The sequence below is a fragment of the Phallusia mammillata genome, chromosome 5 (genome assembly GCF_965637545.1).
Source record: "Phallusia mammillata chromosome 5, kaPhaMamm4.hap1.1, whole genome shotgun sequence".
In the NCBI taxonomy this organism is placed as follows: Eukaryota; Metazoa; Chordata; class Ascidiacea; order Phlebobranchia; family Ascidiidae; genus Phallusia; species Phallusia mammillata.
The window spans coordinates 3,909,564-3,935,258 of NC_137256.1; the positions used below are offsets into that span (position 1 = coordinate 3,909,564).

The 25,695-nt window shown below is 38.0% G+C and overlaps 4 protein-coding genes across 5 annotated transcripts; 2 read left to right on the top strand and 2 right to left on the bottom strand.

The window, feature by feature from the left end:
• The first annotated feature begins 938 nt into the window (after positions 1 to 938).
• Positions 939 to 8,349, top strand: LOC145230298 (uncharacterized). Its single transcript, XM_080095686.1, has 11 exons — positions 939 to 1,585; positions 1,839 to 1,921; positions 2,242 to 2,268; positions 3,154 to 3,189; positions 3,265 to 3,493; positions 4,062 to 4,212; positions 4,749 to 4,887; positions 6,286 to 6,423; positions 6,632 to 6,741; positions 6,803 to 6,913; positions 8,025 to 8,349. Exons 1-11 carry the CDS (start codon positions 1,410 to 1,412, stop codon positions 8,178 to 8,180), a joined length of 1,356 nt encoding a protein of 451 aa, XP_079951812.1. The 5' UTR covers positions 939 to 1,409; the 3' UTR covers positions 8,181 to 8,349.
• Positions 8,350 to 9,439: 1,090 nt separating this feature from the next.
• LOC145227846 (lysosomal cobalamin transport escort protein LMBD1-like) lies at positions 9,440 to 19,727 on the bottom strand. The gene is made up of 17 exons (XM_080092769.1): positions 19,682 to 19,727; positions 19,439 to 19,484; positions 17,584 to 19,248; positions 17,316 to 17,486; positions 17,182 to 17,242; positions 17,022 to 17,116; positions 16,865 to 16,932; positions 16,699 to 16,790; positions 16,557 to 16,630; positions 15,330 to 15,455; positions 12,562 to 12,714; positions 12,439 to 12,503; positions 12,176 to 12,383; positions 11,967 to 12,110; positions 11,826 to 11,898; positions 11,652 to 11,755; positions 9,440 to 9,787 (listed from the first exon to the last, which is right to left on the bottom strand). Exons 3-17 carry the CDS (start codon positions 17,641 to 17,643, stop codon positions 9,671 to 9,673), a joined length of 1,611 nt encoding a protein of 536 aa, XP_079948895.1. The 5' UTR covers positions 17,644 to 19,248; positions 19,439 to 19,484; positions 19,682 to 19,727; the 3' UTR covers positions 9,440 to 9,670.
• LOC145227845 (uncharacterized) lies at positions 12,935 to 15,331 on the top strand. Its single transcript, XM_080092767.1, has one exon. The coding sequence runs from the start codon at positions 12,993 to 12,995 to the stop codon at positions 15,072 to 15,074; it is 2,082 nt and encodes a 693-aa protein (XP_079948893.1). The 5' UTR covers positions 12,935 to 12,992; the 3' UTR covers positions 15,075 to 15,331.
• A 1,348-nt stretch (positions 19,728 to 21,075) lies between the features above and the next one.
• On the bottom strand, positions 21,076 to 25,430 carry LOC145227848 (uncharacterized). 2 transcript variants are annotated; one of them, XR_013859992.1, is made up of 11 exons: positions 25,347 to 25,430; positions 24,153 to 24,299; positions 23,842 to 24,095; positions 23,680 to 23,772; positions 23,349 to 23,503; positions 23,189 to 23,286; positions 22,883 to 23,010; positions 22,719 to 22,822; positions 22,597 to 22,646; positions 22,031 to 22,232; positions 21,076 to 21,117 (listed from the first exon to the last, which is right to left on the bottom strand). XR_013859992.1 is itself a non-coding variant. In XM_080092772.1 (10 exons), the coding sequence occupies exons 2-10, from the start codon at positions 24,256 to 24,258 to the stop codon at positions 22,096 to 22,098; spliced, it is 1,125 nt and encodes a 374-aa protein (XP_079948898.1). In that variant the 5' UTR covers positions 24,259 to 24,299; positions 25,347 to 25,430; the 3' UTR covers positions 21,661 to 22,095. The 2 variants fall into 2 exon arrangements, 1 of the variants encoding a protein (XP_079948898.1); XM_080092772.1 differs by lacking the exon at positions 21,076 to 21,117 and having other exon boundaries at positions 21,661 to 22,232.
• Positions 25,431 to 25,695: the final 265 nt, after the last annotated feature.

Below are 25,695 nucleotides of genomic sequence, written 5' to 3' on the forward strand. Positions count from 1 at the left end.
CTCAGATTATTCAAAACCGTGAATAGTGTACCTAAATCATTTTTAGTTTGGTAGTATTCTAATTAGGAGGTAGTTTGTGGTTAAGAAGTAATACTTTAGGTGATTTATACAGAGCAAAACAACACATGTAAGAAAACAATAAGTTATCAACAACATAAATAGACGAGAAGAACAAATTGCAAAAATTGAAGTAGGATCTACACGTCCTGTACCTATACAGTAGTTTCGTTGGCGTCCATTTTTTCCAAACGATATATATTGGTATGATCGGCAATTCAAGTTTATCCTTTGCACTTGACCGTCACAAATATTACTTGTAATCTTTCAACTGTGTTCTCGGCTGCATCATCAGTGACGGATTTGCTGCATGACAAATTTTCAATTTTTAGTAAAACGCCCAAGCGACTTGGTGAAATTGATTCTGAAAGAAAAGGTAATAAGATCTAGGAGAAAGTATTTTGTTTTCATCCCTCAGTACAACATACGAAGGGTGGTACTAAATACCGTATGTGACCGCATGGTACCGCATGTGACTGCATGTTATTCCGCTTAAAATGCTGCATTGTATGTGAAATGCAATTTTATTTACAAACCCTCACCCAACCCGAATAGCTCTAACCGTTACCGCTTCCAAAAATCCGCAACATTATATTTTCGTAAAAGCATATTCAAGTCCTTTACAACTTCCTGTCGTGTGATAACATGACGTATACCATGCGGTCACATGCGGTATCCCATGTGGTCACATGCGGTATCCCATGTGGTCACATGCAATCCCATTCGGTAACATACGGTATTTAGTACCACTGCTTACGAACACGCCACAGTGTCAGGTAAACCTTGTTTTGGAGGCAATGACTTTAAGTAAATACAAGCTGGTTAATAATCTATGTAGCAATTTGCAACGTTAGCAAAACAGTACGTTTAAATGTCAACACGTCAAGTTTACAATCTCGCTCATAAAATCAAACACCGGAACAACCTGTCCCAGAAAATACAACAAGCGAGTCGGGTTTATTAAAACTATTATTATCTTTTCACAAGGTTTACATATCGTTACACATCCGCATTATAAGTGGCACAAATTTTGCAGTTCCAAGTTACTGCCTTTATTAAATGTGGACTTTGACGTACTACTTTAATTGCTGCAACGTTTACATTTTCTGTGGTTTCGCGCAACTGTTGGTTTGTTCCTTACATCATGTTGTCACGAAAAACGTAACTAGCTTGCCACAAACATTTAATCGTGCTTTCTCCCGTCGTTAACGTGGGAACTGCTGAAAGTTTATGGTTCTTATCGTTGTTTCGAAATCGAGAGCAGACAGCGCTCGTATATCAATAAGCGCCCTTCCGATTTTGCTGTAAACTTTCGAGGGGTGTTGAAGCGACGCAAGTGTTAACAGAATACGATGTACAGCATGTTATTTTCAGTTACGTTGGCAACCTGGTGTTTGCTTGCCGCTTCTGCTTTCAGATTGAGCCACGTGCAGCGCTCGGATGGCAGGAATTTGAAACGCGACTTTGTTCCAACACATCATGAACAGCTCTTCATTCAAAGCTGTCTATCTGGTGAAGAATTTGACATGTAAGTTTGCATTAAGGCAATTTTATGCAGAATATAAAACTTTTGAGCCTAGGGTATCTCTTTCATACATAGGATCTGTTCATAAGTCGAATGAGGACCGACATACTTTTTTCTTTTTTGTTTAGACGTTTTTTTAAACTTTCCTGTTATTGTTATTTTTTGATTTCTTGATGATTCTTTAAAGAAAGTAAATTCGTTTATAAACACTTTTTGCAGTGGGTAAGCAGAATGCTAAGTATGTGCCTTATTTTAGAGAGGAAACTGCTGAACTATGCAGGTCAATGAAGGAAGTTGTTGCAAGAATGAACCATCCAGGCTCCCTTAATCGCCGCCGCCGTAAGTCCCAACTCCCAACCTATTTCTCCTTTTTATAGTTTACATTTGAATTTTTTCATGGCGTATCACAAAAATGCTGTGATATAACCGTCAGGCAAAAGTGAGCATGCGCTTAGGGGGTTAAGTAAAATGCACATTGCACATCAAAGAAACGTTTCATAAAAAATTTTCGGCGACGCCTCAGTATCATATGGCTAAGTCGGACATGTTCGGTGCTGCGCCGTCTTCTATAAAATGGTTTGGCGGCATTAAGTAAGTTTTGTTTTAACTGAAAATCTTAAACCATACTGTTTGACTTTCCTGACGTTGCTGCTATTCAGGAGTTTGTGTTACCTTTCCAACAGAAGGTAAGTCGGTTTGGTCCAGAAAAGGACGTGTGCATTACCAATTTGCATGATGGTGTAAGAACGTTTTGAATGTGGCGCCGGTTCTGCTAAGATAACCGTTGGGCGAAGCCCAAAGTTATCTTTTAACAAAAAATGTAAAACATGGTAAAATGGATTTGCGCCGTTTAAATTTAAAAATAAATCAACCGCTATAGCTGCTTGCCTATCGATTTGCTTCTTGAAAAATATGCTTTGTGGTTGGTCATAATACATCTGACTTAGCCTACTTAAGTTTCAATATGATAACACACTTTATTAAAAAAAAACACCAACAACTTTGTAACATATCTACAGCAAAACTTTAAACATCTTAATAGGTTTAATATTAATTGCAGTAACCAGATGTCAAAAACATGGTTTCAATATCACTAAAATTTTGTTGACGACTTTGTAATTTTACACATCGTGACACTTTGGAAGGCTTGTGTGTCCAATTATCTGTCTGTTTGTAATTTCTTGGTGGGTAATGCCAAGATATCTAAGTTTTTAATTAAAGAAATTTGCCACATGTTTTGTAATGTAACATCGTTAAAGTTTCTTGTGGTTGCGTCAATTTGTACTTTAAAGCAATACCAATATAAGATTCAATACGGAATTAATTTTGCTGCACGTTCAAAATTAAGTTATAATTATTTCTTCGGAGTTTTTCTGATTTAAACTTTTTGGCTTGCCGCGCGGCAAATTCTTAATTATTACTGGTGGCTTGCGTGCGCATCAATTGTGGCAACGAATGGGACTTTATGAAATGGGACAAAAAAATTATTCCGCTTATTACAACCGCTTGTGCTACTTGCTTGCTATTTCTGACTTAGAATGGGCATTTAAATAACCTTTGTTGTTTTTTAGGCGATATAGAAGGGCTGCAATTGGAATACATTAAAGGTGATTCAACAATACTTGTCTGATGGGCGAATAATAATTGTGTGTTTCTGACCGCTTTTGTGGATTTGTTGCCAGATATCGTCCACATTGTCAATGAACAGCCCGGATACAAAACTGTTCGAAGAACCTTGAAGGACATCGTTGCTCCGTGTGCCAACTATTCAAGGCTTGTTCAAAGGCAATGGCGAAGTTTTTACAAGAAAAGAGTAATTAAAAACACGAAATTTGGCAAAAACATGATCCCCGACTCGCAAATGATTGACGGAAACACAGTGGAAGTGGTGTTCAACCCGCCATCGGACAGGTATCAGTTTCCTTACTTAAATTCGTACTTTCGTTACTTTGCTCAAACAAAACTTTACTTAAATACATTGACTTTGTCGCCTGAGTAAACGTCACTGCTACAATCCACAATAGTGGCAAACGAAAGGCATTTATAGCCTGATTAGTTTATCTTGTCGTTTACCTGTAATGTTTACGACCTCAACCAGCGGCTTTTTGAACACCAGGCGCCATTCGCAAACAAACGTGTTCTGATACGCAACAAAACGTGCACTCCCACTAAATTACAACTGTTACAATGATTGGTGGTTCAGAAACGGAGGGTGCTTTCGTCCTTTGGATAAAATCGTCCATGGCTTTGGATAATATCCTGGTCGTTGTAATGCTATGAAATTATGTAATATTATTGTACATATCGTGACAGGGAAACTTTCGTGAGGAGTAGAATAATTTTTGAATGTTACAAAGTTATCAATACGATTTAACAAACCAAAAAATGGGGTCGCGGACCGTAGTTAGGTGATGTCTCGTCCAAGACGAATACTAATTAAGCCAAAAGACATGCGGTTGCACTTTTCGTTTGTTTGCAGAGAACGCTTTGTGGACGCCAAACCGATGACAGCTGATCTGATCTTGCAACGAGTACCGCCATGTCAAATTGACGAGCGCTTCGGGTCATATGAGGTGACGGTCGAACAGCGAAAAGCGAACCTCACCACAGTGCTTTATCAGGCACAACAGGTTTGTGTTAGAAAACCCTCCTTTTGGTGCAGAGTAGACTGTAAACAAAGGTAGATATTTTCTGATAACAAGTTCAAGAAATATGCTTTTTATCGCGATTCCCACGTTCGATGGCAAGGTACGATTGCAGCACCATCTGTGCAACAAGCCCAGCTGCTTGTAATCTCTTATTATGTTTTCATAAAGTAAACCAATCGTGAAAACGTCACAAGCCAATAAACGCCTTCGGCTGCTGCAACTTGCTTTGCTCTCTAAGTGATCCGGCCAACCACTAGCAGCTGCTAACGTCACGTGACTTTGTGACACATCACGATCTTCACTTTCGGCAAATCCTAATTCCACAGACAAATTTCCACTTAAAACAAATGTAATCAGTTCTGCACTTAATTAAACAAATCATATCTATGAGATTGTTGCCCATGCTTTGAAGACAAACGACTTCACATCAGTATAGTGGCGAAAAAACAGGAGTCAACTGGAGTATTTTTGCTGTTAAATTACCTTTTTAAATTTTACATTGTTTTTTTATCGTACAGGCTAGCTGCCCCACCATGGAAGGTTACCTGATGCTGGCTAGACTGGACTTGGAACCCGTCTGGCAGTGGTTTGTGGGCGAGACATCTGCTGCACTTGAACTCACAGTACGAATTCGGCCTCTTCAGCAAATCGTTGCAGGTATTACAAACGAAAGTCGTCGGCGGTATAGTTTCGTCCATATACTTCAATTTTGCTTCTACATGACAATAATTTGCTGCAGGAGCAAGCGGGTGGTTTAATGCATTAAGCGATATGAACAATACACTATACAGTGGTTTCAAATTTGCGATTTTAACCGCCCAGATTTATCTAAACCAGGGGTGTCCAACATTCTTGGCCAAAGGGCCACATGCGGTTTACGAATGATTGCGCGGGCCACTTGAGTGTTACTGTTAATTTGGAATCTTAGAAATAGCTGTCTTATCATTTCTAATTAAAATCCTCACACCGAAATTCTAATCTTAGAAATGTGTATTATCCTCGTTTACAGTTACAAGAACAATAAACACACCAAGATATAGTTGAGTTAACAAAGTTTTTCCCACACGTCGACATTTCAATGTGAAGTTTGACACTGTCTTTTTCTAACAAGTTTGACAACATTCGGTGAGATGGACGATGGAGCAATGCGAAGCGATTTTTCCATATGGCTGTCAGAAATTACTGATCTTACAGGGGATTTAAAGTCACATGTCAACCTTTCTTGGAAAGTTCTGTTAGCGTTATTTGCTTTTTGTTTCCTGTTTGGCATAATCTATATCACTGCAGAGTGCGGAAGTTATTTCACTGCTAAATGCGTTTTGCGCGAGTCTCTGATACCAGATATATCTCAACGAACCAAGAAACATTACTGACTGAATCTTCAAGCACGAGTCAGATTGTGACGTAACAATGCAGAAATTGTGATGCGCAACAATGCGCATTGTGACGCAATAAAAGTAACAGTTGTGTATTACTAATCTATTAACAAAGAAACAAAGCAAACAATAAATGCCAATTTTTTGGAATGAAAGTTCGCCATAAATTAAGTAAGCGATTAAGTTGCCAATATGAGTCATTTCAAACAACACCACGCGGGCCACTCAAAACCTTTCTGCGGGCCACGGGTTGGACACCCCTGATCGAAACGCTCCTACGTTCTTCAGCATCCCCATTATTTTTTTTCCGCAGGCGAGCGCTTCATATAGAAAGCCAGTGGCCAATATTTTTATAGCAATTGAGTAGTGCAGAAAAGCTAACAAATTCGTAAAATACTTTTTTATGAATCAAATACAATCGCGCTTTTCTAGCACGATACACCATTTAAAGGTATGAGTTTTTTAGTAGTTTTGCACCAAAGGCGCCTTGCAAAAACCGTCTTTAATTGTGGTCAAAACATTAAATATACTGACTGTTTCGGCCATCCAAGACTGTTTTCGGCATAAAATTAAGCCCAAAACAACTAAACAGAATGATTAGCGTTGTAGTCGTTTGCTATCCATGTGTCCCACCATAGATACATCGCATTCACGGACTAATTACGTTTTTCTTCAAAAGGGTCGCAACCGTCAAGTGAGCACGTCAACATTCTGAGACGAGTCATGGCGCTCACAATTATGTGTCAAAGACCACCAGGTGCAGCAAAATACCGCATCCACCAACCAACAGGGAGTCACATGCTTGTCAACACGTCCCGTAAGTGCTGTAAAGTTGCTTTTCACCGCAGAAAAGTTCTTACGGGTGCCGCAATCAGTTGTTGACCTGCTTATCAGATAGCGAGCCGTTCCCAATTGGCAGGCAGGGCTCGTGGTTGGAGGTGTTAATGTTTAAACGCTATGGAAATGGCACTGACATAACGATAAACTACATAACACACACCTGTTTGCCCGTTGATAAATTGCAGGTACCGTGAGAAGCAAGCGACATGCAAGCGGTTCAATGAGAGGCGTCCTCAGTCGGAGTACCTCTGCCTGTCAGCGTGTTAGTTTTCCAGTGAATTTTGATGCGAAAAGGGTATGTTGCTTCATACCTTTATCGTACTGCGTTTTCGTTGAAATGGTATATCTATTGACAGCATGGATCGATATACCCTCAGCACTATGACGTCGGAGAATGTTCCGGAGTGTGTTCCTACCCTCTGTCGGAGCGCATGAATGCGACCAACCACGCGATCACCATGAAACTGGTAAGCTCCGTGTAGTTCCTGTCGGAACGTTTGCAACGCAATCTTCTTCACCTATACCAGGGATCGGTAACCGCTTTTGCACTGCGGACCGTTTTTGAAACTAAAATTTTATCGCCGATCGATCTTAACTACATATATTTAGCAATAAAAACGCCTAAATTTGTTTATCATCCCCGGGATACATGGGCAAAATGTTTGATAGGATTTAACCATGGGCGTCCGCAGGAAAAAATACAGGGGAGGGCAATACTATCGTCACATCGTCGTTCGGGAAACGGCATTTCAGAACAAAAATCATCTGACTGTCCTACTCATTCTTGCCGACCCAAAGTAACATAAAAATACAATAAACACAATTTTAACTATTACTGAAATATGCGGTAGGTTGGCAAACGATTTTTAACGGAAGTGGGATTTACATAAACAGACCTTCATGTAACAACAGATACAGTGAAGATATTACATGATGGCTTTTTGACACATCCACCAATGACGTAATAATATGCTTGTTACCGAGCTATTGTTAAGTAATAATGTTCGATTCATTTAATCTTTTGAAAAACCTCAACCTGTTCTGTCACAGTTACAGTTTGTATTAGGTGCGTTTGACGGGGTGGATACCAACGACGTCTTTAATTTATATGCCATGAATAAGTTAGTTTCTGCCTAACAATGTGTGAATGTTTATTGTGTTTTATTTTAAGTTGCGGATTTTCCGACCTTATGCGTTTTTCTTTTTTCCAAGGGGGGACACGTGCCCCCCCTTGCCCCCCTCTGCGGACGCCCATGGATTTAACCTGAAAACCTATATGGCCCGGTAAATAACTCTTCGAATATGTCTGCTTTTGATTACTATACTGGGTCGTAACAAACTGCATACATTTTTCGGCACAAAATCATGAATTAAAAAAGTTTTAAAACTGGGTTAATCCCTACTTACGACCCTCCCGAGGACGAATCTCGATCAAGGTTTATTTATGCCTAAAGCACGACTCTTGCTCCCTCTTGCGGAAGCTTATACAACTATAAATTACTTTTTGTTAATAAATCTAAACGCACCTCGGTATTATCTGCCACTGTTAACATACTTGGGTTAAAAAAATCGTTTCAGGAGCAAATCTTTAACCCAACCCCAGCAGTTCAACCGACAGTAGACTGTGTACCAATCACCCTGGGTGCTATTTCCGAACTTCGGTTCGATTCTTCAGGTGACATCAACCTCTTTGAAGTGCCCGAGGTTGTGGTCAAACAGTGCGGCTGCGTCTAATCGGAGTCAGAAATGCCATTTTTTCGTTTTGTGCATGAGGTCGTAACATTTCCACCTCGTATCTTTTGGTGGAGGTATATGTGACCGATTTCTTCGCTTTCATGTTTGACTTCATATGTTCCAATGACATTTTTTTTGCGTTTTCTTCTTCTTTTGTAAAATAAAGCTGTCGATGTAAATTACAGTCAATGCAGGCTACTGATGGTCTGATTAAATAAGGTTTGTTCGCAAACTAGACGTAGTGACTGGAACCCAGTTGGCTATCGGACGAAAATGAGCAGCAGTATAAACGTGAAAAGTTTAAATATCGTTGTTAGCCAAATAAGTCTAAATAGGTCTACAATAATCAAATAACTATAGAAACACATAAAAATAATTGTTTCTCATATAATTTAACCAAAAGTAAGTTAATTATAACTTTCGTCAAAATGAAATAAGTAGGTTATTTTAAAAATCTCATTCAGTATTGTGTAGGATAATCCTAAACTTCTGGGCTTTTATTTTCGCAAATCGCAAATGTTTTTGAAATGCCTAAGTGGCATATATTCATTGCAAAAAGACGAAAAAATACTTTTCTCATTTAAAAATGATCGCACAAACAGGACTAATGCAGTCAGATCCGTCAGGTCTGTCCATCTGTTGAGTTTCGTTTATTTCGTTTGGTAGCAGAAAACATAGAATAGCATAGCACTAAAACAGCTACCAAACTAAAAATAGGTGCGCGAAGTTATAACGTTATGGGGCGCAAAAGCAGTGTCGGACCCAATTGGTGCAGAGTCCGAACCCGAATCGTTTTTGAGAAGGAGCCTGAACGTTTGATTAACTGGCCCATACATTGAAGCCTCAGGAAAGACCACAAAAACAAACACAATAGACAACTGGTCTTGAACAAGGCGTTTTAGGGCTGTTTTACATTAGGTCAAGTCCAGCTATTAAAATTATTCAAAAAATGCTGACACCGAGTGTAAAGTCAGGCCCGTTATTTTTTGAAGAAGCACAAGCGCGACTTACAACTCTGGCTGCAACTACACGATATGATCCTTTTCGCATGAATAAAATTAGTTTGATTCGGAACTAACTTCACACCCGGCCCCAACTGAGTCGTAATTTCACTTTGGAAAATTTAGCTTAAGGGCCCAACTCGATTTCAAAAATAAAAATCGTTCTGTCCATTCCATTTGCTAAATGGATTTCTTTCTAGTCTTCTTTTTCCAGTAATGCGCGTTCCGTGACGACGCGAAGGTTTGATTTTTTGAAACCAACAAAAACAGTTCTTTATTCAAACAAAAACAACTTTCGAAGTTGTCCTTTTCGATAGTGCATGTTTTAGTCTCTCGCTTTTGTTTGTAACAAAGGCGCCTTATAAAAGCAACTATACAAAAACTAACACATAAAATCGTTTTATCAAACCTAGAAGTAAAACATTTTGAAACTGTAGGATGTCATATGTACACAGAATGGCAGCCAAAAAGTTAACGATGCCGAGTTGATCACGTGGAAATCAATCTTTCGGCACTTTCACTGTCTTCCCTTGCATCTGTGTCCAACATCACTGCAATTGTTTTTCGCGAACGGACCACCGCCACAATAAACGCAATAACAAAAACCTGAAAACATATAAGTCATGGAGGACCGGTAACTTCTGCCTATGTTAAACTCCAGTATCGCTTTGTACGCAGTTCTTTTGCTCATATTTGCTGCATCAAGGAACATAGCTAATCGTTTCAAATGGAATACAACACATTGTGTCACTGTTTTGTAAAAATGGCTTTCCAGTGCCGTGACAATAAAAAGACTATATGGGGCTTCTTACTGGAATCGTTTTTTGTTGTTGTTTCCGTTACAATAATTTAGTCATGTAAAAATAAAAAAAAACTAGAAGGGTGGCTTTCTGATATACTTCCATTTTATATATTCTATACGATATTTATCAATTTACTATACACATCATTTGATCTACACATATGATTGTTTTTGTAAACAAAAACTAATGGGTCCCCACGCGCGTGTTTGTGCAGATTTACGGTAAACAAATGTTGCGGTAATTTTTAGATTCTTAAGGACGAATTTTTAAAAAGCATTAACCTAACAATAAAAAAAATTTGTTCGTATTCTTTTTGCACTATTATTGTCATAGAATTACAAAAACATTAAAAAAGAACGAAACAAATACTTTAATTTAATCTCTTGCTTTGACCTAGATATTGTCGTCCAAGGTCGGGTTTTAAACACATTTTTTTCTAGAAAGCTGTAACAGTTGTGTTACAGACACTTTAAATTGAAAAGCAATTTGCTACAAGTGTACACATAACAAATTGTTTTTCATTTAACTTTGTTTCGCAAGACCATTGACCTGTAGTAACCTCTCAGGGTGCACACGCCAATTGACTGTTTGACCTAGTGACACCGTTTTCAATAGCACGTCGTCCTTACTGTTCAACAACACTGTTTAACCTAATTTATACATGCCTTGATTATTGATTCCTAAATTGATTGCAAAAAAACGCTACGTTATGACGAAAGAAAGTTCCGAACTGTGTTAGTAATACCTACTAGTTGACCTTAAGTAACCCGTGGTCATACGGCGGCCGACCTGACAACGAGCATTTAGAAAAACACTTACCTTGCAAAAATGTCAAGTTTATTTCTTCATCTTTATTTTGATTAACAAGTTTTGCTTGACATATACGAAACCGAAGCACGCTTATTAGGTTTAAATCACGTCATAGGTGTGAAAGCCAAAACTGAAAATGTGAGTGATAACTTAATAAAACGAAATAGCATTGCTGTGCAAAACAGCTGATTTCTGATCACCGAAACGACGTCTGTCCGACGTCAAGCTGAGCCCTCCTGCTATCGTAAACCATTGAGCTACTCTCTTGGGACTTCTGCCTACAGTGCCTTTCTTGACCAAACGAGCGTTAGACACATTTACGTTTCGGGGGCCTGTGGGTGAACCACTGGGTAATTCGGGGTCAAACTTCACGTGGACCAAGTTTGGATTAATATCTAACATATATCCAAATTTCAATAAATTTAAAGCACTCTTTCTTTACCAAACGAGCGTTACAAACCAGCGTTAAAAATTTTACGTTTCGGGGACCTGTGGGTGAACCGCTGGGCAATTTAGGGTCAAACTTCAGGTGGACCAAGTTTGGATTAATATCTAACATATGTCCAAATTTCAATAAATTTAAAGCACTCTTTCTTTACCAAACGAGCGTTACAAACCAGCGTTAAAAATTTTACGTTTCGGGGGCCTGTGGGTGAACCGCTGGGTAATTTGGGGTCAAACTTGAGGTGGACCAAGTTTGGATTAATATCTAACATATGTCCAAATTTGAATAAATTTAAAGCACTCTTTCTTAACCAAACGAGCGTTAGACAGAAAAAAGAAAAAAAAATACGGACAAAAACAATATGTGTCCCCTTCAGGGAAGGGGACCCATAATAAAAAATGTATTAACTTACCAGGATGAAGAACCAACCACACCAAAAGTAAGCCACACCTATAAACCACATTCGATAAAACAACTTCGTTTGAAGCGTCATAAGTCGCGTCATGATGCATTTATCTGTCATTAAAAATTGCAAATTAATTGTTTGTCACTTTATAGCTATAACACCACACCACGATAGCGATACCTGCTGGAGCATCTGCGCTACATGGAAGAGGTGATATCACGTCCATACTGCTCCAAGGATGATCATCTGGTACCTGTGAAGACGGCACAATGAATAAGCAACTACCAACCTAATTCCGATTGTGAGAGGGGCATTACGAACCTGGTACATTTGTGTCCCATACGTAACATACTGTGGGGCAATTGAATAAGCCAGCACTCCAGCGTACATTGTCACAACTGCCAGAACGTAGCTGCTGAACAGTAGGGCTTTCGCACTTGTTCTCCCGGCCCTTAATCTGTGCAGCTTTAACGCAAACATTACTTTCATTGTGATCTTATTTCTAAAACTTACTTTGACTTTTAAGGTACCTGTATCCACAAACACCAGATTCCCATGTGTTGCATTCCTGATACCGAGCTAACTGCAAAGTATCCAATCACGAGAACCAGGATAATGTAGTCACAAGGAAATGCAATGTGGGCCAGAATAAGAAGACTATCAAGCGGGTTAAAAATGGTTTGTGTTTTAAGCAAGTATCCTGTGTACATTCCATGTGATGAAATCAATCGATTGATGCTGCAAGTAGATATTATTAAACAATATGATGAAGCTTAGCCAGTGCAACACCTACTTGGAAATGATTAAAGTCACAATTATAAACCAGGCAAAAAGCAGCAACAAGCATCCAACAGCAATCTGTAATTATATAGATGAGACATAAAAGCACGTTTTTTGAGCACACGAAAGTACGGACCTTCAGAGGTCTGGTAAAGCAAGAAATTTGTGCACAGCATGTATAACTTTGGTGGCGAATTGCATCGCTCTCTGACTGTAATCTTGATAAATGTGCTGAATATTGCATCAGAGTTTTTCGGTCATCTTCTGCCAATGGCTGCCCACTGCTTGTCTGTAAAAAACGGAAGAAAGTTGCGTATAGTTAATGCAATATTTAGATAAACAACAGTTTTAGACAAAAACCTGTGTTCGAAGTTGATACACAATAAAATAACATTAAACAAATCTGACTAAGATTTTCTGCAAAGTTGCATAAGAAAACCATACTTTAGTAAATACTGAACAGGCGTTTCGTCCACCAGGTTGCATATTAATAAATTTGTCGTTCAACTCAAACTACTCTGCAAAGACTTAAAACTACAACTCACGAAGGTTTTAACACCGCAATGTATGGGTGTGTTGGAACAATATGCTACAAAACGTCAAAGTTCGACCACAACCGGTTATTCCATAGTACATGAAAAGAAGCTCCAGGCGCTACAAAAAGATCGACAGACAAAAACTACGAGAAAAGGTAAAAACTTCAGCAAACAAAGATGGGTCAACAACGTTTCTTCTAAGATTCTAACCAAAGCGGAACACAGTGTTTTGGAAAAAGGCCACGGTTTTGCAATTGCACCCAAGAAGGTTCCTGTCCTAGAAATGGTTGGTGCTGCAGAGGCGGGTCTACTAGGGCTCGCTAATGACAACGCAGCTGCCGCGGATTTGGCTAGGAGTCGGATTGCGCAGGTTTTGAAGAAATCCACGGCACCCAAGCCAAATTTGTCTCCGGAAGAGACCCGCGCCCTAAGTGATCTGCGAAAGGATGAATCGGTGACATTCTTGAAAGCGGACAAAGGAAATTGCACAGTGGTTATGGATAGGAAGCAATATGAACACAAGACACAAGCACTCTTGGACGACAGCTCGGTATACCTACGATTGACAAAAAATCCACTCAAGGGCATAGAAAGAGAATTAAACAAGTTCATTTGGAAACTACGCACGGAAAACTGTCTAACCGACCAAGAATACCGACACCTCAGAAGCACAGACGGACTGCTTCCAAAGTTTTACGGTTTGCCAAAGATTCATAAGGATAATATCCCTTTGCGACCCATTGTTTCTTTCATAAACTCACCCACGTATAATTTATCAAAGTTTCTCGCCGCCATAATCTCGCCTATCGTTGGTCGTTCCGGTTACACAATTAAAAACTCTTTGGACTTTTTAGACACTATTTCGAATTTTGATATAAAACCAAGCGAATGCCAAGTTTCTTTTGATGTTGTCAGTTTGTTTACGTCCATACCTACCGATTTGGCACTCTCGATCACTCTGGACAAACTCAAACACGACACTACGCTACACGAACGCACCGGGCTAGATCTTTCACACATACAAACAGCTTTACAGATTTGCCTTAACGCAACAGTTTTTACTTACAGAGACACAATATACAAACAAATCTTTGGTACACCCATGGGCTCTCCTATTTCAGCAATTCTTGCTAATCTCACTATGGAACACATAGAGCAGAAGGCACTTGCAACATTCCACACACCACCACGTCTATGGCTTCGATACGTTGATGACACATACGTCATTATCGACAGAAACATGGTCCACACATTTCACACACACCTGAACACCATATCACCTACAATAGCTTTCACCATGGAAACCGAACAACACGATACCATTGCGTTTTTAGATGTGGCTGTTACCAGGCAGCCAGATCAAAAGCTCATCACTGGCATATACAAGAAGCCCACGAACACTGACCGCTACCTACACTATACGTCTCACCATCCACGGCACCAAAAACTTACAGTCGCCAAGACGCTTTACAACAGAGCCACAACTCACATCAAGGATACGGTTCTTCACAAACACGAATGCAAAAATATTGCACGCGTGTTAAAGAATAACGGTTTCCCGCATAACGTACACCACTTGACCCATAAAACAACCACCTCACAAAACAGACAGTTCAAATCATTCACATGCTTACCGTATGTCCAGGGTGTGTCGGAGCGCCTAAAACGAATCCTGAATGATGCTGGGGTAAAAGTGGCAATGAAACCTTTCAAAACTATTGGGCAATTACTACCAAAACCAAAAGATGCCACTATACCGCAACATCGTACAGGAGTTGTTTACCAGGTCCCTTGCCGTGATTGTGATATGGTATATATTGGTCAAACTAAGCGGAATCTAAATTCACGTCTCACGGAACACAAAGTGGCAGTCAGAAACATGGATGTTAACAAGTCCGCCTTATGTGAACACGTTTTTGTATGTGATCACCGCATAAATTGGAACGATGCCCAAGTTTTGAAACAGGAACCTAATTGGTCGAAAAGATTGGTCTTTGAAAGTTGCCTCATAAATTCTAATTTAAATGTTTTAAACCGTAACGACGGCAAAAACCTCAGCCCCGTTTTCCGCGACATTTTGCGTCCGGCTTCCTCTTCAAATATCGGAAATTAGTTACGCACTGTCACAATATAGCACACTCAACCCATCACGATAAGCCTTTGTTCTCTTATAATTACTTTACGTTATATCCCGCTGCGCTTGTGCATTTTCGCCTGTTGTGCTTGTACTATATCGTTCATTGCTCTGATGAAGCCCTACCGTTCTGGTGGGCGAAACGTTAGCGAAATACAAGTTCTTAAAAACAACAATTAGTATTTTGTTCAGCATTACACCAGTTGAACGACAAATTTATTAATAAAACCATACTTTGTCCATTATTTCTTGAATTTTTTCTTTTATTTCTTCAATTGAGTGATTGAGATCCCCTTGCTGCTCTTCTTCTTTTGGAGGGCCTTTGATCAAATTTACTGGTAATATCACCATACCATATGCCTTCAAACCATAAAAATAATGTATGAAATAAAAGTACTTGGCACATATAGTCTTAAACTGTAGAGGTGGTTTGAAATTTTGTTGGTGTTATTGTGTGGCTATTTCTACAAAAATGAAATTGTATTAATAAATTATGTTGCCATTACTTCGATTGTATGCCTCAATAACTTTAAATTTGTGCACAGGTGCATTTATTTATGTGGGTCTGATTTGACTAGAGTCATGTTTTAAATCAGGGGTTCCCAACCTTTTTACGATCCCATACCACCTGGACGCTCTGCACTGCCACGCGTACCACCATAGAGCACTAATGTGCTCTACAGTGCTCTATGGTACCACTTCTTGCAGAACAACTAATTTGTTTGAATCATATTTCATTCAACGCTATCTTAAGCATCAAAACAGTAGATATATCTATCAAGAGCAATCATTTGACATAATTAACGCCCACTGTGCCACAGCGTTGTTCGGCTTTTCATAGCAAGTAGCAACTATGCTTTTTGTTGAGAATTGACATAACCTGTATTTTGAAGATCGTAATGATACGAAACAACAGGAATAGTTATGTAACAATGACAATAGGCCTGGGGACTGTTTTTTTGTAAACAAAACCAGACAAACAAAATATAAAGTTGCAAATTGAGGTTTTTGTGAACAAAACAGAAGCTACTCGCGTACCACCTGAAAACCCTGTTTTAAATAGACTATGATATTTACAAGTGGTCATTGTAATGCTGTTTCAGCTCAGACCTTGCATCAGTGTTGAGCTGATATTTAGTTTAACTTCCATTTTATTAGAATAAGAAGAACTTTTGTTGTGAACAAGTGTATAAGTTTTTGTGATCCATGAGGACTAGTATGTTTCTAATGTTGAAAAAGTTGAACATGACTGTGACTGGCCAAGACAGTATCAGCAAACATCTTGCTATACATTTGTTGTCAGAACAAACAAACTAAAAGCTGTTAATAATTGCTAGCAAACGCTAAAAGGCTGCTTGTGTTTGTCAAGTAAACAATAAGTCAACAATGATGCCTGATCAGGACCGACAAGTAAACAAAACTTCACATGACCAAGATTCAAAGATATGAAAGTCTACCTACCGTGTATATTATAGCACAAACCATTCCAATCAAGCCTAACAAGTTGATTGTAAAAATTAAAGCGTTTTCTGCAACTGAAAAAACAACAACAGAAATTTTACATTTGTTTTAAAAAGTGAAACCAAATGCCTTTAGCTCAAACCTGTTTGTGTGCAGTCCAAATCTGTTACAAATGCCAATTGTTTATATAAAGTACTGTTTTTATTTGGCAAGTCCCCCATAGGAATGACAGCTCTAAAAAGAGTATAATTTAAAATTGGGCATTTTATATATTTGTGCAACGATGCAAAGCACAGGAAAATACTGACCCGGTCACAAGCAAAACACACAGGATACATAATGATCCAAGAACAAATTTCAATCCTCTCATCCAATTCTAAACAATTCACTACATTCAACCTACTTGTTGATTTTGCAAAAAATGGGTGAAAAAATGTTTAGATTCTGAAATATCCAATTACATACCAAGTTGTTTTCTTCCTCTGATGTGTGTGAAGGATAAGTGAAATAAACAAATGGAACAATCCCAAATGTCAGAAGCAATATAAGACCATATACACCTAAACAAAGTAAAGTAATAATTATCAGTTTCGTGCATCTCTTTTTATGTAAAAAAACAACACACCATAATATCCAAACAAAACAATGCTTTCCACGCTTATAATAGTTTCTGTGTCCACCCAATACTGCAAAAAACATTTTTGTAAGGCAAAAACAACTTATTTCAACTACACATGAACAAACAGTGGCCCAACTTACCATGTATGCTCCATGTTCATCTTTTGTTGAGGAAACCAAATAAACATCAACAGGTAGTAGAATAATAAAGCAGATTGAAATAACAACAACTGAGATTGAAACAATTCCAGACAAACAAAGAAACTTTCCTTTGTAGTAAACAAAATAGCCAAGTACCACTAGAATTCCAAGCTTAAACCACAAAACAGAAATACATAATAATTGTGCTTAAATTTATGTTTATATTTTTTCCAAATCAAGTATAGTTATGTACAGTTTTAATACTTACGATTGAAACTATTGGAAATGGAAGCCAAGCAGCAAAAGAAACGTTCCAAGGTATTGCCATTGCAGCTAACGTCTTACCTTTTGTACAAAGCAAAACAATGATGGTGGACAGAGATCATGGGATAGGAAATGGGGGTTCCCCATGTTCTTAACCTGCTATTTTTTGTCGCTGCCAACATGTTGCAATGACACAAAAATGTTGTCACTCAGTTAGCACAAGCGGCAGTGTGATTTACAAATTTTAACAGTTATCAAATGTTTTGGAGCCTTCGACGCCCAGATACGCCAGGAGTAGGCAACACCTGGCACGTGTGCCAAGGAGCACGCGAAGTGATTTTTCATGGCACACCAACCGATTGGCGTGTTTTTATTAAATTACTATAATTTAACCTGTTGCACTGCTTGTTTTCAGATATTTAACATGCCATTGTCATAAAATCCAGCCTACATGCACAAAACACTCGCTTTCTGCTTGCTATTGAAATCAGCTGGCACAAACCAAATATTATCCCCAAAAATTTTGGCACGCAGAGCAATTACCACAATGAAAACAAGTAAATGGACAAGCGCCGCTAAAAACGTTACCGATCTTTCACCTAGCCTACGCAATAGATCAGAATTTCCGATTCGGAAGTAAATTTGTCTTTGTGGTAAGTAGCCTATATGATGAAATTTATTCAGAAACAAAAGTCACATGCCATATTTGATACGTATCAGAGTTGTAAACGGGCCTGATATTGGAGCCCGAACCCGACCCGAAAGTACAAGTCCAAATCAGGTTCCTTTTTGAAAACCCCATTTAGGCCCGAAAGTTTGATTGACAGGACCATACATTGAAGCCTCAGGAAAGCATAAGACAACATACACAATAAACCAGGGGTGGACCACTGCAATAGACAATTGGTCTTCAACAAGGCGTTTTTCGGCTGTTTGACATTAGATTAGGTCCAGGAACTAGCTACTTACATTTATTTTAAAATATACTGACGGATCGTAAAGCCAGGCCCGTTTTTTTTTTGAAAAAAAAAAAAAACTCAAGCCCGACTTCAGCTCTGATCCATATTGTGTTCAGATTGTCGTGCACGCACACTAGCCACATGGGCTACTACCAAAGCGTACGTTTTACCCGCCCGGTCGATTCCCAAGTAGTTACTTTCGGGCTAAAACTGGAGGCGTTTTCGGTTGAACTAATGCTACCTCCCAAATGGTCGCTACGTCGTAAGATGCCGGTTTAAGTTCTAAAATTATTCTTCTCCAGTTCAGTTTGTTGCTAAACTGAAGTGACAATTTTTCCTACACTTACATCCCAACCATAGTCGCCGAGTTTCACAAAAATGCAAGGTGGCGAACGAAAAATATGACGTCACAAATGCGTGCAGCCACAAGAGCTCAAACACTCAATATACTTCCAACATTCGCAAAAATAAATCAAAAGAAATGTTCGAAATAATATTTGATTTGGAACACGTTGCTGTAAGCAGTGATGTTTTATTAAAATGAATAAACGCTGGTGGGTCGTGTGATTACTGAAAAAGGAAGACCTTAACCAAATGTATCACAACACTGACGAGACGCGCCATCGAAAAAGAAGTTCAATACATGTGCATCTATTGCACACGGAATACGACATAACCGTCCTCGGTTTATGTAAGTCTTCGCTTATCGTCTGCAAAAAATAAATGAATAATTTTAAACTCTCAAGTAGGCTTCAAAAAACGTCATTGCAAGATCTTGGATGTTTGTTCAGATATAATCGAGTATCAACCAAAATCTTCATTCTCAATAGATCTGACAGGGCAAGTCGATTTCATCATTACAATTGTTTGCAATTAACAAACACAAAAAATAGAACCTACCCAGCATGTCTTCATCGTGGTGCAGTGTTGCAATGCAAATCTGTTCCTAAAATACAACAATCTTTAGTTGCTTTGTTAAGTAAATTTTTTTTATGAGAGGACAGAAGATAGCATTACAGCTCAGATAGTGTAGACATGTATTCAACAGCGTTTTGTCAGTCCTGTTGAGCTTAGTTACAAAAATCATCCTTGTGCACCACCAACTTGAATTACAACTACTCATAACTTTGTTACCAAACGTACCATTTACTCATAAGGAAGATCGTCCATCGTAGTACGGTCATGCTACGTTCTGTAAAAACAATTGAAAAATTTTACTTCCACATTTGGTAAAAGTAAACCAGTAGTTTAAAATTTATATTTTAATTTTATGCACTCAGAAGGTGTAGACATGTATTCAACAGCTTTATATCTGTCCTGTTGAGCTTAGTTACAAAAATCATCCTAGTGCGTTTATATATTGTATTCATGACTTAAAATGTTTCTTTTACCTGGTCTTCATGTCCCAGAGAATCTCCTTAAAGTATCTGCAATATGAAACCAGTGGTAACCTACACATTAAAACTTTTAAATGTCTCATGCAAAATACTGGCCAACTCAGATATAAAAAGTTCATTCATTCAAACATCAGTGAGAGAGTTAAACAATCATCACCGCTGTATTTTAACCTTACTGAAGAATGGAAAAAAAACTTACCACAACCTTTTTTCCAAGTAGAACTGCAGATAAAAAGACAAATTGTTAAGCAACGCAAAACATTTTAATGGTTGCGTTTAGCATTCTTCAATGTAACTCAGAGACTCTAGTCAAGTTCATCGAAACCTCCATTAAGTTATGTTCTCATCACTGCGACATTATGACAGAAAACATAATATGTAGAGCTGTACTCACCATGAAACATAGGTCAGGCCACTTGCATAAACTCCATTCCAAGAAAATCTGCAACAAAAGACTATTTAAACATTGTGGAATTTACAAAAGTTACACATTTGACTGGTAACATAAGTGTTGCATTCACATCAGTATGAATGGCACATGGCAATGTACCACACAATGGTTCTGAATGACATTGTTCTAGCACATATTCTGGCCACATCCCAACCAGGCAAGGAGAAATGGAATCCGTATGTGCACTTTAACCATTTTCGAGTCTGTACAAGTAAACAAGTCACTAACCGATTCTTTCCTCTGATCTTCATCAGTAAAGTGCATTTTTCCTCTAAAAACAGAAATACCTGTTTTAGTCAAACATTGAAGGCAATTTTATTTTCCTAAATTATTGAAAACCACCTCAGGTTGTTGAGCATAAAAGCATTGTCAACATTATTATTTATGATGGGGAAAGAAGAAATAGGAGTATCATCATTGGTGGACAGGATGCAGTATTTATTTTGTGGTATTAAAGCTTACCCTGTGCAGTAGATCAGAGGACAGGCATTGTTCACTTCACAGTGGGTTGAGTACTTTTTGACCTGGAAAAAAAGGAATGATTAAACATGTGATACCTTCTTTGCACCACCTCAGGTTGTTGCACGTAGGCATTATCAACATTGTAATTTAGATGGGGAAAGAAGAAGTTGGGGTATCATCATTGGTGGTGAAATCTAGATTTTAAGAAGCAAGTGGTTGTTTAGCTTACCATTGGTCACAGAAGCATCAACAGCTCGATTGTCTTGAACCTAAAACACAATACTATAATTAAACACATGTCAATATTTAAAATACAATTTATCAAAAAATACATCAAAACAATAAATTCAAAAAGTAACGTTTGACAATTGTTGTTTTAGGATAAATGTGTCGCCATATACTATTATTGCACTTTTACCTAAAGGTTTACAGTTTTTTTTTTACCTAACAAATACAACAGACTACTTTACCTTTGTTTTCACATTACAATTACTGCTGTTTATTGTTTTTCATCATTATCTTATTCTTGTTTGTCGAGTAAGGTTTACTCAAAGATTCCTGTCACTTTTGAACCCTCTATAGTTGATTGAAGTTTTTTGATTTGAATTTATCACATTTGCGGTGATTTTTGATGAAGATTGATTTTTTGTAATTTGTTGATCACTCAGGACAGTTGCTGCTTTTTCGTCATCAATTTCATTTAAAAACTGTATGCTTGGTTGCTTAATACTTTTTGCACAATCGTTTGAAAACTAACAATATTACTTCAAAATTTGTGGGTTGGTTTAGTGTTTGCATTGGAGGTTTCAAGATGCTATTTAAAACATTTATTTACATTTACAAAAACGCAAAAATAAGAGACATCGCCACATCGAAAAACAAACATTTGGGGTTTAAAGATTTACAAACTGTAAAACAAAAATAAGTCATCATTTTATTAAAGTTTGTTTAGCACATTATTGATCATTTTACGCATTTTTGTCGCTTTTAGATTTGTGTTTTTTGTTGTTGTTTCATGCAATCACATGTACTGTTTGTTGTATATACAGGTTTGCTTATACCATTGTGGTTTCGCTGATATTGATTGGATTAAATTTGGAATTTGGCTTGGGCCAACGTTTAATGTTTTAGTTTTTATCGCAACCGGTTTAGGGCTTTGGCAAGGATGGATTTAGTTCTTGCCTGCCAGTTGTCAGTGAAGAGCAGACGTTGAATGGGCTAGAGATCAGAAACCAATCCACCCATTATCAGTATGGTTTTGACCCTCTGCCCCGACCACCACCTCTCATTTTGCCTCTGAATGGTTTGCTTGCCGGGGCAGCACTGGCACCATATCCAGGATAGGATGTCATGGAAGCCTCAGATGCACCATTACCATATCCTTCTGCACAGATAAAAATAAATACATCACACCCACAAGCAAAAACTAAACAGCATACAAAAAATCTAGATGGATTTTAACATTTTATCCGGTGTTCCAAAGGCCACAATGCATTGGTTAGCACAGTCAATGTCGTTAATTACAAAAAGATTACAGGCACTCATAAATTTAAACAATAAAATAAGCAACATATTTTTTTAATTAGTTGAGATCATGAAAAATGTACCCACACTGAAAGTTAGCAAATATGATCAAAACATTTCATTTTGTAAAATTACTTTGGAATTTCAGGGGATAAACTAAACTAATGACACAGCTAAATATATCTTAGTTAGGATGCCAAAAAGAAAAAGAGTAAAATACTTACCATAACCATCTCCATAGGAGTAGGCATCATACGTTTCACTGGAGTAAGATCTGTGGGGGACAAAATATTGGTTTAGTTATCATTTTGTAAAGATATCAAGGTAATTCAATATGACAACTTACGCCTCTGCATATGGATCAGCATAGGCTGTTTCAGCATATTGATCATATGCTGCTTCGGCATATTCACTGTAAGGATCATATACTGCATCTCCATAATCATAACTCTGCAAGTAAGGACATAATTTTAACACTGAATGTTTCAACAGTGAGATATTTCGACATACATATTCTTCAGCTTGCTGTGCGTAAGGGTCTGCAATTTGTTGAGTTGGTTGGGCTTTTGCCGCTCTTGCATTTGCCCCACCACGCATTGCTCCTCCTCTGTTACTCATTCGTTGGCTACCAGGAGCACCTGAATACAATAGCCATGTTCTAAGGCCTAACCAAGTCAAGCAATACATGCAAGTTATTTAGGTTCATATGTCTCAAATTATTTCCCTTTTTTTTCTTCAATTTGATATCAGTGGGTTTGCAAAGTTGTCATCCTTGACATAGATTAACCTATCCAAACCAGAATCTGTAAAAATTACCTCTGCCAGAACCTCTTGATGCTCCTCTGCCGCCGCCACCACCACCACCTCTTCCTCCAGAGCCTCTGCCACTACCTCCTCTTCCACTCCCCCTTCCCCTGTTAAAAGTAACATTAGCACTGAATGTTAGCTGCCAATGTGCAATAAACGAACTGCATACCTTCCCATGCCCCTTCCACCACCACCAGATCGTCCAGAAAACCCTCCACTCTGTTGCTGAGGGGCCATCATCGCTTCACTGGCCATTTCCTCTTCTTCATCCACTTGAAGCAACTTCATAATTTCTGTACAAGCTCTTCCGACGTTTATGTGCGCCTGTAGAATAAAGTTGTCAGTAGAACAAAGCCGCAAGCACTGTTATAAATGCAAATGTCACAGAAATTTGTCATTTCTCAGGTTATATATTTGAACATCAAACCATTGCTGGTCAGTCCACTACTCAAGCATCATTGAAACAACAAAGCATATAAAGCTTTTAAATGAATGCAAACCTGGTCAACTTGACCCATCGAAGATATCTTTACATGTAAAGGAAGTTTCAAGTGAGCAAGTTTTTCTTCATTGCCAGCAGCTATTTCATCAGTCTGTCATAAAAACAGGTTTTTAAATTTATTAATCTTTGTAAATCTTATTTAACAAGAACATTTTTGTACCCGCTTCTTTTCTCTGATGGAACCCTTTCCAAGGATTGCTATTCTGGTGTTGGTCACATCTTGGATACCCTTTAATGTTGAACCACCTGGACCGATTAGTCGTCCCACAAAGTTTACCCCTGGATATCGTTCAGTGGGAATACGAATGTTGCACTGAATTCTTGGATACTTGTGATCAAAAACATCGAGCAGATCAGAAGTGTCTTCTTTCTTTTTGGGTGTTGGTGGTGGTGGGTTCTTAATTTTTTCAATTTCTGCAAAATAAATGCTGGCTAGATTCTTAAGCAATGTTTGGCAAACATTGCACCTACCATTTGTGATTAGCCTGACTGCATGAACAAATGATGGATCAATACTGTCCTTTTCTGCCATTAACTCAGGCAAATAGGTAGCATCTGCAGGCACGTCGTTTGCCATGTTGGTATAATCAATACAAAAATCCTAACAAATTGTGCAATCTGTTGAAATGCAAAAGTTTTTTTGTGGTGTATCAAATCTAAAAATCGTTATTTATGGCTAGTTAGTATTCTTGATTGTACCGTATCAGTTATAATACATAGTTTAAAGAATTGGGAGTTCAATATTGTACTTGAAATATCCCTAAAAATACCATACAAAACTCTTGGCTTAAGAGCACCATAATAGCAACCATGCTTTAAGCAGTTTTGCTACTTGTTACTTTGTGATATCAGGACAAATACAAATGGTATAATAGTGGAAGGTGTTTAATTTTGTGCAGAATAACCCTATCTGCATGTTTTCTAGCATTTAATGTGGGTTCGTATCATTGCAAAAATAATGTTGTTTAACAAAATGTGGTTAGATGTTTGCAGTAGAAGTAAACTAATTTTAATCTTTAAAGATTACACATGAACACCTGCTTGTCTATAGTAAAAGTGGAAAAATCCCACAAGAAATTAGACCCATCATGAAAAAGCAAACAGTTTTAGCTGCCATTATTAATGAAGTTAGCTTGCATTTCATACCTGCTTCCACAAGAACAATTTTGCAGTTTTTTTAATGCAAGTTTTATTGGTAGAAATTTAGAGAATTTGATTTCAAATTTCTTGCTTTGCAAAAGAAACAGAGTTGGCAAATAAAGAAAAAATAAGTTAAAATCTGAATTTTACATAAATTCGTGCAGGCCATTCATTCCAATCTATATTGGACTAGCCAGTATTTAATTCGAGTACTTTATTACAAATAATGCACTATAAATACACTTACTAATTACACATAAACTTTATAAAAACGGCTATGCAAAGTTGAAGCTGATTAATAATTGTAAAGAGGTAAGATCGAGACATTTACAAAAAACCCACGAGCTATGGCGTATTTCAGCGCTAGCGAAATAACTTCAAACACATTGATACAGCTTATGGGTTCAATACATTTTTAAACTATGGTGAGAAAACATCACTATAGGTTTTAGGAAAGACACAAAAAAGTCTTAATCAAAAAACAATACACTTTAAAACCTAAATGAAGAGCAACTTCCAACTCACCACGTTCTCCAGCTCGTCCACGCGAAAATGAAAGTTCAACCCAAGTCTCAAGCCGGCAACACGAGGGCGAAGCTACAATCACGTGATGTATTCACGTATTCATCCGCGAATCGTTTCGCGCCTTAAGTTTTTCCTTCTTTGTTGATCCTGAGAAATAAAAACGTATCCCTTTGTTTTGCTCAAAAGTGATCATTAAAAATGTTAATAGGGAACGTTTCATTAATTCATTCATACTTTTCCAATTGAGTTGAGTTGAGTTGAGTTTATTTCGCTTGGTGAAAGACAACATAGCGACACAAGCCGGAAATAGCTGCGCAACGTTAAAACGTTATTAAGCGCAAAACAGTAA